This window comes from Chelmon rostratus, chromosome 12, assembly GCF_017976325.1.
Source record: "Chelmon rostratus isolate fCheRos1 chromosome 12, fCheRos1.pri, whole genome shotgun sequence".
Taxonomy (NCBI): Eukaryota; Metazoa; Chordata; class Actinopteri; order Chaetodontiformes; family Chaetodontidae; genus Chelmon; species Chelmon rostratus.
Genome location: NC_055669.1, coordinates 17,186,354 through 17,201,943, shown reverse-complemented (window position 1 = coordinate 17,201,943; position 15,590 = coordinate 17,186,354). Strand labels below are relative to the sequence as shown.

The 15,590-nt window shown below is 43.6% G+C and overlaps 1 protein-coding gene across 5 annotated transcripts in view; it reads right to left on the bottom strand.

Moving 5' to 3' along the window:
* Window positions 1-5,531: 5,531 nt before the first annotated feature.
* Window positions 5,532-15,590, bottom strand: part of mib1 (MIB E3 ubiquitin protein ligase 1) — a 52,888-nt gene continuing 42,829 nt past the window's right edge. For 2 of the 5 annotated variants that reach the window (XM_041949389.1, XM_041949390.1), the window contains 9 exons: window positions 15,427-15,513; window positions 14,759-14,917; window positions 12,594-12,775; window positions 11,656-11,845; window positions 11,469-11,547; window positions 11,172-11,312; window positions 9,615-9,686; window positions 8,776-8,876; window positions 5,532-7,877 (listed from right to left, as the gene is read on the bottom strand). In XM_041949389.1, coding sequence (XP_041805323.1) covers window positions 7,737-7,877; window positions 8,776-8,876; window positions 9,615-9,686; window positions 11,172-11,312; window positions 11,469-11,547; window positions 11,656-11,845; window positions 12,594-12,775; window positions 14,759-14,917; window positions 15,427-15,513 — 1,152 coding nt within the window. In that variant the 3' untranslated portion in view covers window positions 5,532-7,736. The remainder of the gene's footprint in view (window positions 7,878-8,775; window positions 8,877-9,614; window positions 9,687-11,171; window positions 11,313-11,468; window positions 11,548-11,655; window positions 11,846-12,593; window positions 12,776-14,758; window positions 14,918-15,426; window positions 15,514-15,590) is intronic. The other 3 variants (XM_041949391.1, XM_041949392.1, XM_041949393.1) reach the window with 3 other exon arrangements.

The window sequence follows — 15,590 nt, the reverse complement described above, 5'->3', positions numbered from 1 at the left end:
GATATCTCGCCTTTATTTGCTTTCTATAGGAGGCCTGCTGTATAATCTAGCCTCAGTCTTTCCACATTGACTCTACCGGCGGCTTGTGGCCTTTAAAAAAAAAAAAAGACCTTTCCCTCCGCCAGGTGCTGCGAAGCTGCCTGACTCTCATGCTCTCGTCGAGCGCTCTCTGTCTAGAACATGGAGCCCTGGGATATTTGTGTATCGTGTATTGATTTGGAGGTACAACCCCTGGCTGTAAAACAAAGATAAAGAAGTTAGGCATTAACCAGTTTTCCAGGGGTCACTCTGAGCCTGTTTCACATAGCTGCAGCCCACATGGAAAAAAAAGAGAAAAAAAAAAGCCCACCGAAATGCCTGCCTGTGTGATGTACTCTGGAATATTGATTTTTCTCTTGGAACAAAAAAAGGCCTTTGCAGTCAGTATTTCCCTCTGAGCTCAGATAGGGCTGCCGCATTCCTGTCTACTCCCTCCAAGGTTACTGCCTGCTCAGCGGAGGCGAGCACCTGTCAGATGTACGCTTGTTTTCTTATACACAACGTGCCTTTGTAGCATTTGCTGCCTCCACAGAAGCTCCCTTTTCCCCCAGTAATAGAGAGAAATTGTAAGAAACAGAAGCTCAGGGGGAAATTCAGTAAACTCTGCCTCTGACTCCTTGTTGGCTCTATCTGAGTTCACAAACCGCTGGACTCTCTGCTTCGCATCCGGCCTAAATACTGATCCCAAAGCCAGCCTTGTTTAGAGACCGTCACCTGGCACCACGCAGGGGGACGGTGTCATCAACACCACCTCGTTTGCTTAGTTAAGAGCTGAATGTGATGAGGTTTGCGCTTGTTGATTAAGTATGTCTCCCCCATTGTTCTACATACTTGTAGAGGCGTGAAACTGATCACATCTAAAGAGAGCTCTGGTTTCTGTTGGTTAATTATTTGAAGAATTTGCTTGTCGCTCTGATGCAACAGGTAACACCGGTAGCTGCAATTGCTTTTTTAAAAGGAAGAGATCTAAATTATGGACATAAATAATGCTTTCTGTGTTAGTTAATACATTTAATCACGTAGCTCTCACTCCGTCAGGAATCTTTTCAATCTCTGCATCAAAAGCACTTGACAGTTTACTGCCCAGGCAAAGGTTGCACCTCTGCCGTTTTATAGAATTATTAAGTAAGCAATTATGATAACCCACTGTTTTAAAGATAATAGGATGATAAGGTTCTGCCAAACTCACACTGCAGTTTGCCCTTACGCTGCTCTTCCTGAGGAGAAAATCGATATCTTTTGCACTTAGGCCACTTTGTCCTCTCCACATGCTGAGTGTTTATTTTACCTGTTGAGCGTTAAAAGTTCCAGGTGATCCTCAGAAAATTGGATTTAGAATTTAAAAAAAAATAAAAAAAATAGACACCTCGTCGCTGCACATTGTAATGACCCTGCTTGGCTAGTGGCATTTTATCAAAGCTCATAAACCTTGAATGACTATATATTGATAAAGACTGTTTAAAGTGTCATTGGAACGATAACATTTGCACTGTAAATGTGGCATGCAGGCTCCAGCCTCCAATCGTGCTGGGGTGATAAGGACAAGCAATGAGTGGGTCTGCAACCAATAGGTCAAAAGCCAGAAAATATTTGTTTTGTGGATGTTGAAAGACACATTTTGTCACAATCTTAAATTGAACATAATTAAACTCCTGCAGGCCTGAAGGTAAATTAACTGTGATAATAAGTAATATCTGGAAACTGATGCAATTCATCCTGTAATGGCAAGCTCGTAAATAATTAGTGTTAGTTTAAGGAATACTGGATGTGAGTGCATGTCATGTTTGTATAATACAAAATGCAATTAGAAAAGTAAAATAATTGAGTGACATCACATTTCAACACAAAAAAAATGTTATAAAATCCCAAAAAAAGAGGAAGCCATGCTAGAAAAACTGTCGCTACCTGTTTTTGATTCAAGGGACTCTATGCCCACATACGTAAAGGACTTTACTGAGCGTTGTTTGTGTGAACCTTCTCCCCCTTTGTGCATAAATAACTATCACCCACTGAGAGAGAGATGGACGAGTGCTTTGACACTTTGCCCTGATCAATATCAATAAAGCAATCAGCATGTCAGGGGCCTGCATGTTTTGAGGAGGGATCTGTGGGAGAGTTTATGGCTTTACTGTGGAGGTGGGGCCGCTGCTTTCAGGTACACCAGCCCATACAAACACACAAGCACATGTATGGTTATATCACCTCTGAGGGACTTTGGGTGATTCCCTGAAGGTTTACCATAACTGTAACCATGGCTGATATACGCTGAGCTGTACCCCCAGCTATGAATGAGAATAAAGAGAGTTTAGCGAATGTAGCAGCAGTTTGGCAAATCTCACCAATTAACTGGGGTAAAGTTCAAAAATTGGTCCCAAAATGCAACACAAACCCTCAGGCCCCACATCAGGCCCTTCCCTTCTCCTCTGGCCCCTCGAAGAGTCTGTCCAGGCAGCCAGGCTGCACTTTGCTCAGCCCAACCATAAACTGAGACAATAAATTCAACCGGACTTCTGAACTGCATGACATGAGAGAGAAAGAGAAGGAGAGGACCTTCAGACAGTCAGCGATCAATTCCTCCAACATGGAAGGAAAGCCCCTGCGGCCAAAGCAGATGAAAAGAGGCATTTCTCCCCTTTTCTGAATCTGTGTGGTCTGAGCGAGCGCAGGGATGAATTGATTTCTGCAGCTACAGGTTTTGTCTTAAAAAAAAAAAAAAGACACACACACACACAGACTGAGAATTTGAAGTCTGAAATTTTCATGTTGTGTAATAAGAAATGGCGACGTGTCAAGGTCTTATACTCTAACTTTACCCTCTTTTTCTGCTGCTGGAAAATATGTGAGTCTAGAATTCATTTCCCACCAAGACCTCATAGGTCAGTACAGTGAAATCAGAAAAATGCATGTTTTTGTTTTCATAGTTCGCCGCTGAAACCCTGAATGTTCTCTTCAGGTTTTGCTCCGAAAGCTCAGCTAGACGCGGTTTCTAACAGCAACGGGGCACGACTGGGATCACAACAATCGCGGTTCAAGTCCTGTATCAAGATGTGGTTGTAAATTTACGCTGCTGTATTTCTTGCTGGCAGCCAAGGCGAGGATTAACAACTCAGTTTCAAAGAGAGCTCTGAAACAGCTGAAGAGTAACCTCCAGATGAACGATGGCGTCTATGGCTAGCTGTCACACCAAAATAGGAAACATGAGTAAGTGTCCCGCCGTGGAGTTTGTTGATTTGTCCTCTGCACCACAAATATAAGTGCATCTGACAGGCGAGGCCTACAGTATTTAGTCATTGGATGTACTGCCACCTTGTGATGTGCTCTGAAACCTGCATGTCAGAGCGCTGTCAGAGCTTCACCTCCAGCAAATGTGGAGAGAATAAATTCATTTCCGTCAGGTCATAACTTCAGAGCCGGCACCAAGGGCAAAGCCTGAGGGTGGAGGGGCGTGCTGACTCTGGTGGCAGATGGATGTCACCCACCCTCCTCAGTGATCACAGCACAGACTTGCGGCTGGGTCACAGTCATTTTCCTGATGGCGGTTGCCCGCTCTCCCCTCCAGGGGTTCAATTCATCTCTATCTGCTGCTCAGTCAAGCCCGCAGCGCCGGGCCACCATCACTCACACTCTGCGGGGCAGCCGGTGGATTAGCTGACCCCCTGGTGTGGGAGTAACAACCCCTGCAGTCCAGTCAGCAAACACTGCGGTCCTGGAGCAGCTGAAACCGGCAGGCGTGGGCGGTCAGGGATCCTCCCCAGGATCAGGAGAGATAGTGGCGTCTCCAGCACCCTGACAGTCAGTCAGCATGGGTCGCTGGTCTGCAGTCAGTCAGAATGATGGACAAGCAGCTTGGTCCCAACACTCACCTCTGAATGTCTCTATTCAGCGTGCGGGCTGTCGCTCTAACATTATGATGTTTAGGAATCTGACATACACTGCATGGCCAAAAGTGTGTGAACATGCAAAAATCAGACTTAAATGTGATAGCGAAGCATCTCAGGGCCAAACCCTGGACATTAATATGCTGCCAATCAGCCTCCACTCATCAGGGAAGGCTTTCCATGAGAGTTTGATAACCTGGCTGCAGGGGTTTGCTCCCATTCAGCCACAAGAGCATCAGTGAGGTCAGCCACCGCAAAACAGGAAGCACACTGTTATCACATTATCTAAAATACTGTAATACTCATTATTCTTAACTGTTAACTATATACTTACTGCATACAACTATAGCTGCAACAATTAGTAATGTCATTTAAAGTGAGGATTTGTTGCTTTTCTCTTGTTTATATTATCATAACTAGAATGTCTTTGGGTTCTGGACTGTTGGTCAACTAACACAGGTTTTTTTTAGGGGAAATTATGTTCAAGATCAAGAAAATAATGAGCCGATTAATCAATAATGAAAATAATCCCTGGTTGCAGCTGCAGTTTCATGGGTAAGTCAAAGCACAGGGGCAGCTTCTGCAGGTCCACTTTGATTACCACTAAAAGTGGATTACTAACACTACAGGTAATGTGCATTTTCTATCTCCCCATCTTCACAAAAACAGACATTCTGAAGAGTGAAATATAGAATATATCAAATATAGAAGTACCATGAATTCAAGTCGATCATCCTACAAAACATATTTAAAAACGACAGCACAAAAATAAATCTCATCTCACAACATCACTGCATGCTGTTCTCTTAAGTGGAAGCAAGGGCAGCAGCTGCAGAAGAATTAAGAACGTGTCCACATACTTATGGCCATAAACGGTGACTCAGTGGCACGCAGCAGCTGCCACTCACTCGCTGTTTAACACCGCAGCAGGTAAACCATGTGGGCCCGTTGTTTTAAAGACATGTACTTCAGTATAAAATGACAAAGACACGACACCAGACTCCGCACCAACTGTCTAGGCCTTGTGCCAAGCCACAGATCTGAGAGGGTGTAAGGAGGCGTCAGACTCTCCCCTACAGTCAGCTTGCACTGACAGAGCGAGAGGGTGACAGCATGATGAATGTCGTGTTATGAGCAGCTGCATACCGCTGCTGCGTGTGAACCAGGCCCAAAGATGTCCAGGTTATGAATGGACTAGTCAATGAGCTAGAACATAAATGGCCTCTGGTCATAATTTCTTAGTGCTATGGAGATGCCTTGCGAGATGTCCCGCTGTCACACCGCTCACTGGAGAAGATGCATCACTCTATTTGGGTCTCTCTCATCTCCCCTGAGTGGTTTTCCTTACTCCTTTCTCTTCTCTCTCTCTGATTAGCATAGCTGACCTATCACACGCTGGTGCTGAGTCATTATTAGGTGTTAGCATTTTCAATTACCTCACACCTCCCATCTCTGCCACCCTGTCTCCTCTGTGAGGCAGACGCTGCACAGCAGGACAAAAGCAACAAAATGCTAATTTCTGCTTTTAAGAAGCTAACTACATCTGAGCTCCACTGGAAAAAAAAAACAAGTTAATGAAGAGTAGAAGTGAGAAAGACAAACTTCTAATGTCCCGTGGTTCATTTAGAACTTTATTTCAGCTATATGGTTGTTTTAAAAGCACTTCTTAGCAATACAGACTGAAAGGTTTGCATGATACATGTCGTACTGCATATGTCAAACATTCATGCCAAAGAAAATACTACTGATACATTTCCAACAGGACAGTTACAGGTATTGAAAATAAAGTACAAAATAGGCTTTTCATAACAACCATAACAAGACAACACTACCATAAAGCGTATTAGTGCTTCTAGCTTAAAGTGTTATCATAACCAATGAAAAGAATCATCAATCTAAAAAAAGTTGCTTTCAGTCCTAAAAGGGGGAAAAAAAAGAAAATGCTTGTATGTGGTTGCAAATTCCCACATAGCGGCGCAAGCTAGCCACCTTGCTGAGTCTCCACATGGGCAACTGCCTTTTAAAAGAGTTAAGGCAAGTTCTATCTTTAAAAAACCATTAGCTTTCCTCCCAAATGAAACACTGGTGAAAAGACACTTGACACTTTTGACAACAAAATGTCTTTTTTTCCGTTTCACAAATGAACACGTTAGGCTTACACAGACCTATTTCAGAGAAAAATGCTTCTACTGATGATTGCTAGGAAGCTATTGCCAACGAAAAGCAAACAAAAAAAACATCACAAACAGACCGCAACATTAATATCGAAGCAGAATGTCTGAGAGATTTTGAGGCTACATATTAGGAAGGCAGTGATACCTATAAATCCTATTTTTTGGGCAGCAATACAAAATAATTTATTCTACATTTTTATCTTAGAGTTCTAATAGATTGTACTCTCTAGCTCAATAAATGTTGATTTTGAGAAAAGGAAATACACTTAAATAAAAAAGTAATACAAGATAAAGAGCACCTTATCCCCATACAAGTTATTTAACAAGTAGATTTTTGGAAGCAAATGGCACAGTCATCAATGGTAAATTAGCAATGCTCATTAAATTGTACAATTTTTTTGTCAGACAAATACCACCAAGTCTCAACAGTTTAACATCAAGTAGTGACGAGATACTCTTTTTAGGAAATGTTTGCATCGTGTGGGTTTGTGTGTACAACAAACGGGTACGACGGGGGCCGATCACTGGACAGAAGCTGAATGACTTTGTTTGTCTTGAATTCTTGAACCTCGACACGACGGCTCTGGAATTCGCAGCCAAAAGGGCGTTGCGACATCCGCCGTCGTTCTCGATACAGCTTGGTAAACAAAGTACGGGTGTGGTGTGCTACCTGGCAGTTACTCCAGCCCTATCTGTGTTTGTATCACTGAGCTGAAGTGGACCTCCAAAGTCAGTGCAGAAAAGAGCTTTTACCCTGACTCAGCTTTTCTAGTGCAAAACTGCCAACATGTGGACTTCAACTGCAAGGACAGTCGGCAAACAGCGTGTCACGACGGCCAAACTGCACACAGATGTGAAGCTAAAACACTCGCTGAAACTTTAAGTGGTGCCAACAATTAACGTGTCACAAAACTTTCCATACTGTCGTGAAAAATGAAGTACTTAAAATCCACATCTGGAGCTTCCGATACCAATACACGTGCATAAAGATTTACAAATACATTAAAACTTGACTGCAGCTGGCACTGACTGCGACAGATGCATGAGAACTTTACATCAAAAGGTAACAGGCTGACCTCTACATCACCTCCTCTGCACTTCTGAGTTTGCTCTGATGTGCAGAGCTGTTCTAGGATGAAATCCAGAAACGGGACTTGCCCCTAAAGTAAATATCTAAGAGCATGAGCCTTAAGGAACCACCATAGACTCATTCAGAGAAAAGAATACTCACATATCAAGTAAAAACAGAGAAAATTATGCAGAAAGGAGAATGAGAGGCGGGTGGTGGGAAAAGAAAGGCGAGGAGAAAAAGAGGAGACGCCCGCGGTGCGAGCATCTTTCTGGCTGCAGTTAGGACAAATGATGACAGAACAGCAAAACTGATAGAAGTCAGTTCATTTTTTCCTTTTTTTTGTAACAGAAATTCCATCTCAGCACAACCAAACCGTTAAGACAGCGTTTGTTGTGTCGAATAAGACATTTGCGCGCGCCCTTGGCTGGCTGGCTCGGGTGCTGTGAGGATGGTCGAGCAGCGGCAGCAGCAGCAGCAGCTGGTGTGATTGTGGCTTTGCGGGCGTGGTCGGTGTGGGCTTTAAGAGAAGAGAGAGAGAGAGAGAGAGAGGGAGAGAGAGTCTGTGGGGGGCGTCTAGTAGAGGAGGATGCGGCGTTCGATGGCCTTGCGGCAGATGGGGCACTCGCTCATTCGGTCCCCACACAGCTGGCAGGTGCCGTGGCCGCACATGAAGATCATGTTCTTCAGCCGGTCCAGACACACAGGACACATGGTCTGCAGACAGATGGAGAGGAGCAATCACAGTTCATGCTTTGTTCGTGATAAAGTTATCTCGACCATCGATAAATAAATAAATAAACAAACACACAGAGAATAACTAACGGAGCCAAGCCTCAACAAAAGCTTTATGACACAGACGTCTGTTTGATCTCATAACTATTTTACAACACCGTTCATCGCATCCTGTTTTATTCTGTCTCGGCAGTTCAGAGCCACACCTGGTTTGTGTCTACATTAAAAAAAAAAAAAAAAAACAGGGTGTGTCCGGCTCAGCCACATTATGGTTAAACACTGAACGTCCTGCAAAGCGTTGGTACTAATCACAGCTATAGCGGATAATTCAATTCTGCCTCTAGTCTTGAAATGATTAGCTGATAGTCATTAACTTTCATGATTAATTCATCTTTTAAGTCATTTATCAAGATAGAAGCTGTAGACTTAGTGGTTCAAGTTTCTCCATGTGAGGATTTGTACATTTCCTATCTTTATATAATTTTTAAAGTTGAATATCCTTAAATGTCAAAACTGGAACTTGAAACGGGAATTTCCAAACTAGATTTTAAGCCATTTTTTGACATAAGAATTAATTCATTAATTTAGAAAAACACATGAATAGATAAATCATTAATGACAATAACAGTAAATTGCAGCCCTAACTCTCAATTAAATATTTAAAGATTTCCGTATATGTTTACTGATGCAAAATGTTTGAATATACTGGAAAATCTGTATCTGTCACTGCTATGTTGGACATTTTGGATGACACATCGGACCACATGGGAGCCAGCAACCAAATCCTGGTGCAAGACGTCGCAGACTTGCATGGGACAGTGAGGTACAGCTGCAGAAGGAGGAGAGGCACACTTGCTGGCCTCTGCTCTGCAGTGCTTACCTGCTCCTTGATGTCCTGGAGCTGTTGCTGTAGCTTCTGTACGTCAGCGTTGACGTTGGTGTTGTCCTTGTCTCTCTGCAGTGCTGGGATGTTTCCGCTGGCTGCTCGGACACAACAACACAGAGGCATGTTGAGGGAAAAAGGGGATTCAGGTACCGGGCCCAGAGACTATATACATTAACACTTTGCACCAGTGGCCAAATCAAACCTCACCTCCTCATAAAGATAAACTATATTGCGAATTAAACAGAAATGCAGCCGCACTGACGTTGCCATTGTGTCACAAGCTGGAAACTATATTATAATTAAAACATGAGTTTTGTGAAACAAACATGGATCACAAACACATGCACTCTGAATTTTATTATGTTTGGCAGACTAAACTTTGGCTCTAGCCGTCTGTGTTGGCACTGCATTCACTTTTAAATGACTTGAATTCAGAAATGCATACTTTGTAATTATTTCAACTATAAACTGGCATACAGTGCTGTTGGCATTGTATGAGCCACAGGATGCATGTGTATAATGATACCGGTGTGAAACTGCCTGAATATGTTATTTGAGCACTCAACAACGACTGGTTGGACTGAGGCCCTGTTGGGGACTCTATTCCAGTCTAGCAAACATCTGCTACAAATAGTGAGCACCAGTGTGATTCCTGGCAGGTGCATCACATATAAACTGTATCAGCATATACTGTTTAGGGAGTGTGTGTGTGTGTATCGCTGAAAGAGAAAAGGGAGGGGGTCTCGGGGAGAGGATAGGGGCCAGGGCAGCACTGTGGGGAGCCCTTGAAAAAAAGGCTCCAATAAGGGAGGGGATCATAGAGGTATACTTACACCAACTTAGTGCCAGATTGTTGGGCTGGAGAAGATCCTGCGATCCCCCTGCCATAGTGTTAGAGCTCCCTGCTGGGAATAACCAGTCACATTGTTATAGCAGGAGCCGTCCTCACCAGATCAACAGTTGGCCTGAGGACCAAAACTACTCACTACAGCCTCTGAGGGAGGTTCAGAGAAAGAATTTGAAGAGAAAGCTAGCAAGTTGGAAACAGTGATCAGGGACAGAAAGGGAAATAAGAGTCTCTTCTATCTAGAATTAATAGTTAAAATGCATAGCGGCAAGTGATTCTTTCTCTTTTTGCCATCAGCCAATGCTAAAGCATGAGCCTAATGCCTGTGCTCTCTCAGTTAGAAGTACATTACGAAAACCAAGTACTACTCTAGAGAAGTACGGAGCCAAAATAATCACAGTGACAGATGAATCTCCTGCACTAGATTTGTTTTTGTAACAGACATCGACAGTCGGTGGGACTGGGATGAAGGGAAAGGAGATAAACAACCAATGCTGCCCCTTGCATGAGTGTATGTGTGTTTGCGCGTCTGGGAACGACTGCAAGTAAGATTTGCATGCCAACAAGCTGACAAGTGGAGAAATGTTAAATAATTAAGACGGGTAGACGTGAAGTTAGTGAACTTACAACAGTTTCCCTTTTAACTCAAAATAAAATGTGGAAAACACGATAGGAATAGCCACTAGTGAGATACACCACTCAAAGAAGGATGTGGGCAATAAAATACTGTGTTCACCTTGGAGACAAGAAGATGGATTGTGAATGCATGACATCACTATTCATTGGACAGTGTGAAAAGTCATATTTTGGGTAAAACTGATGACATTAAGTTAGAAAACATGCTTGTTAGGTGTCTCATCAGAAATACTTTGCCTGCTCTGTATACTGATTTATAAATTTCTCTGCGAGGGAGATATTATAATTCAGCTCTTTTTCACATTCATGCCTGTATTAATATGCATATATCATTATGACTGCAGGATGTTTAGCATATGCTTACAAATAAGTCCATCCATTTTATGCGAAAATGATTAGTCAAACTTTTAGAGGCCACAGAAACATGAATAAGGTAATCAGGTTGCCTGTATACTCTGACATTATTGTATTATTCAGTGCAGGTCAGCAAAATTCAATTGAGAAATGGCTTCAGAGATCCTACTAAAAGATTGTGATTTGAAAGACAAAATCCTCTCTCTTTGGAAAATCTGGGCAGCCAAGCATTTATGAAGCCACTGGCCAATCTCTAAAAAAAAAAAAAGCTAGTATAAATGGCGTGAGTAAAATGGATGCAATGATTAAAACATGCCAGATCTAGTAGCGGAAGTAAGATTCAAACATCTGCCTTAACATGTCTAGGATGAAAAAACAATGTGTCAGTGATGCAAATAAGAATAAAAAGCATAAGCGAGGCAGCAACAAAGCAAAGGATAAAAAGGGCTAAAGCAAATATTCTGGAAAGAAGTGGAAACTAAAAAGGAAGGAAGGAGGAAAAAAAGGAAGAAAGCAGGGGAATTAAAAGGGAATGTGTGGAAGATTCACTCACTAAGGTCATCATCATCATCATCATCATCATCATCAGCGGCATCATCCTCCATACCTTTCCCTCCACAGCAAAGAACAAAGGGGGTGCGGCGTTCCACCACAGCCCGGCACTGTACGCACTTCTTCATGAGGCTGGCACAGTCTGGTGACAACACAACACATATCGGTCAGACCTGAATGCTAAGTTTATGCTATGTGCAGCATGTTTTTGCCCCCCCCCAGTTCAGCAGCTTGTCATATTTGAGCCCAGGGTGCAAAAAACAAGGTTATGATTGATGTTGAAATATATGCAACTTACTCTCACAAGCGCACATGTGACCACAGGGCTGGAACAACACGGCTGCCTTTTTGTCGGAGCACACTACGCACTCCTCAATCTGTGGAGAGACAGATCAAACAACAACAAGGGGAATAAAAGTGTCCGTCCGCTCTTCTTCGTGTGTCTGTTTCTGGGTGGGACAGACAGCAGCAGTGCATTCTGATACCTTGGTTCTTGACTGGACCTGATCCTTGCAGATAAGACACTTCTTGACACGAGGCGAGCAGAGGGAGCAGGTGGCGATGTGCCCGCAGGGTCCGAACAGAGTGTCTCGCTTCATGTCTGAACACACCATGCACTCCTCCAGTGACTCGATGTTGCTGTTCAGAGAGGGGCTGCGGGTGCCCACCTGGCCACTGGAAAATTGAGAATAAAACCACAGTGTGTGTGTGAGAGAGAGTCCAGAGGAGATTACAAGCAAGAGAGGCTGACAGAGAACAAAGAAAATAGAGGGAGACAGAGAGAGACTAAAAAAGGAACAGAAGCAGGAAAAGGCAAGACAAGGGAAACGTGTTTCCCTACATGAAACATTCTTAGCAAAGACAGGAAATCATTGATTTTCCTGAGATGGTGCTTTCCTCATTTTTCTCTTTCAGGTGTTGTTACAGTGGCTGGAGCAGAATGAACATACTTTAAGGCACCAAACACAATCGTTTAAGATGATGATGATTATCATCCCTGTGTGTAACCAGGGTTTTCGGCTTGTTTAAAGACTGCTCAGAAGCAGCGCACTGTCAGTTTGATGAACGGTTCAGTGTTATTTGGCCAAATAAATGAGAAAAGAAGACTAAACAAATTAACAGATATATAAATCTAGGTCTGTGTGACCAGACATGACCTGACATAGCCTGCTGTTACCTTTGGACAGTCTAGGCATTACATTACATTCATTTTGTCCAAAGAGACTTACAACAAGAGAGTGCACAAGCCGTTTCCCCCACGTTCCAGACTTGGGGCTAAGCTAAGCTACCTGCCTCCTGGCTCCAGTTTCATATTTAACAGACAGACATGAGAGTGGTATTGATCTTTCCATCTAACTCCTGGCAAGAAATCAAATAGGTGTATATCCCAAAATATCAAACTATTCCTTTAAGGGATGTTTACCTGCTCTTCTCTTTGTGGCATTTGGCCAGAGCCTTGCAGAGGCTGGGGTCAGGACACAGGTCTAGAGGGGACTGGCCCTTCTTGTTACGAATGGTCAAGTCCGCTCCATTAGCTGCCAGGAAGCAGGCAATGGATGCTGCGCTCTTCTTTTCTGCCCCCTGGGTGCCCAAGCCCATGATTAACTGCAGACAGTCAGACAGAGAGACAAAAACAGAGAAAAATCAGACACACATCAGGCTTTTCGACTTTTGACACAAGAGATTGAATCCAGTGGGAACGGCATTGTGTCTCCACCTTTCACACTGACACTCAATCCATTAACGCACAGAGGAAAGAAAGGAGTTCTGCTTTTATCATTATTTTGATGGCTGTAGAGTTAAATTCAGATGAACCATGTCAAAGTACTATCAGATCGCCACTAATTAGCCAATCAAAGACATGCCTTAAGACGGCTGTCAGGCAGTGTAACCCCCTCATCCCCACCCAAAATCCTATTAACTGTCCCGCCTCTCTCTCTCCCTCCTCCAGCTCATCACCTCACTGAGTCTACCCAAACTCAAAGCCGCTCTCTCTCTCTAGCAATTTGGGCCTTCCATGTCTGATTGTCTTCAACCAGTAGCTTTTACATCTCTGCTGATGGAGCCATCGGGCCGGCTAATTCAATTCTCATCTTGAAGGGGTGGCGGGGGGGAGAACTAAGGGAGAGTGACCCAACTGCACATATCTCAATTAGGCCCGCTGTCTGTCTGTTCCGCTCCTCTGCTGGGGAACCGAGGGAGGGGGCAGGAAGGGGGATAGAAGAGAGGAGGTGGAAGAGGAGAAGAGAAAGAAGTGGAAGGGAGACAGAAGGTGACAGGTAAGTCTAGGCCCTGTAGCCTTACACTCATCCCTGTAGGGATTAGTGATGTGGTGTTAACATGAAGACGGTTCAGGTCTGACATGCCCCTGTTGGCCTCTACACAGGGACAAGCTCATTCAGGCTGGTCAAGAGGTGGCAGCGAGCTGGTTGGCTGCTCCGTGGTAGTGTGGGGCTGCTGTCTGAGTGATGGGCCGGTGCAGACTGGGCTGTCCAGTGGTGCAGTTTCCTGTCTAAATGTGATGTGTCACCATTTTTCACATATTGGGCAAGTGGTTCGCATACTGATCTTCATACAGGTGGGCATACAGATCCTGCAGAATGCTGCCAAGACTAGCCTAAGTAAAATCACCCAAAAGCATAAATGCTAAATGACATTTCATGATTATACTGTCTAATCACTGGTGGTGCAATTGAATTCTTGACAAAACAGACATGCCACATATTTGTAAGGGTGACAGCACTGGACCTGATGCTTTAAAAATAATGTTTTGCCTACATTATAGTGAGTGTGCTTTGTGCATGTTTATAAAGGGTTTTCTCTGGGAACTCAGATATCTTCTCACAGCACAAATACTCCACTCAGAGCTCATATGAGCTGGAGCCAATCTTACATGTCTAATGAGTCTAATCAATTCAGCGACTTGAGACAAACCCATGTTTGCTGTTCACCAGAAAGAGTCAACATGAGCTAGCCAACCAAAATTTAACACAAATCTCACACTATTAAGCTTTGACAAGTTAAGAATGGGTTACTATAACTTTATGGTTATTAAAGAGTTATTTTAGGATTAACAGAACCATGCTAGCTATTGGTAATGATTTCTTGCTCTCTCAACCATGAAAACTGTTCTTCAACTTCAACAAAAAACAAAATCTCCAGTGTAAATGTTGCAGCGAGTTGCAACGTGTGCAGTATTCTGTCTTACACACAAGGCTGGTGAGTAGAAGTGGAATAAACTGTCCCTTGGTGTGCATATGTTTGTATGTGCATCAGCCCTGCAATACACTGGTGACGCGCCAAATTTATACAGGGTAAGGTTCAACAAAACAGCAGGTATAGAAAATGGATTGAATGACTTTTTTAAATTTAAACTGAACATTTTCAAGAGCCATGAGTGGCAGGAGAGCAATGGCAAGTGGTCTGAACTTCTTATAACATGCTGCATTAGTGTGCGTGCCTTTCTTAGCCAATCATATTTGGGTGTGTCTAATTGAATCACATCAGCCTATTGGGTAATGACCTTGGCCCAAGTAAATTACTGTCATGTAGGAGGATCAGTGAGGTTAACAATAGAAATATATGTACTGTGTTCTTGGAGGGTTCCCAGGGCTCCACTTTGCTGACGTCCTGCATATCTTGGAGTTGTCGCAATTGGGACAGAGTGTGGTGACGCAGTGCCTCGTGAAGTGGTGTGTCCCCGTCCTTGTCCTGCACATCAAGCTTGGCCTCTGCCCGCACCAGCAGCTGTTAAGAAAAAACACATACATGAAACAGCCACACAAACAGACAGAAACTCTAGCAACAACCATAAAACAACTTAAATTTTATGCTACAGAGCAAATGGCACAGTGCTGATTTATAAGGCTGCTGCGTACAATGAGCTGCCTCAGTGTTGTACGCCCCAATTATGGAGTGCATTTTTTCTGGAGTCCACAAGATGGCAACGTGGCTATCTCAATCTAACACTACGCCAAATGACTCTAACCAAGACACTGCCTCAGAGAGCATTTTCCGTACACAGCATCAATCTGAAGTAGGACCTCATTCAACTGCAGGACAATCTTGAGAGTAAATTAAATGTTGGTCTGCGCTGATGTTGCTGTACTCCCTTTTGTGTATAGTGCAGAATGAGGGACTGATAGAGCGATAACCAGAGACAGGATCTTCAGTATGTGGTGGAAATGAGAAGGGAAAGGAGGATAAAAATGATACAAGGCATATGAAAGGAGGATAAGAAAAGAGGGCCCACTAACCCGGACTATCTGGGTGTGTTGACGCTCCACGGCCAGATGCAATGCCGTCTGCTGATTGACGTTCTGGATGTCTAAGCTGGCATTGCCCTGCGAAGTGGGAACAGGAGAGGAGCAAACATACACGCAATAAACATATGGGCATTCGTGCATACATTAACAACCAA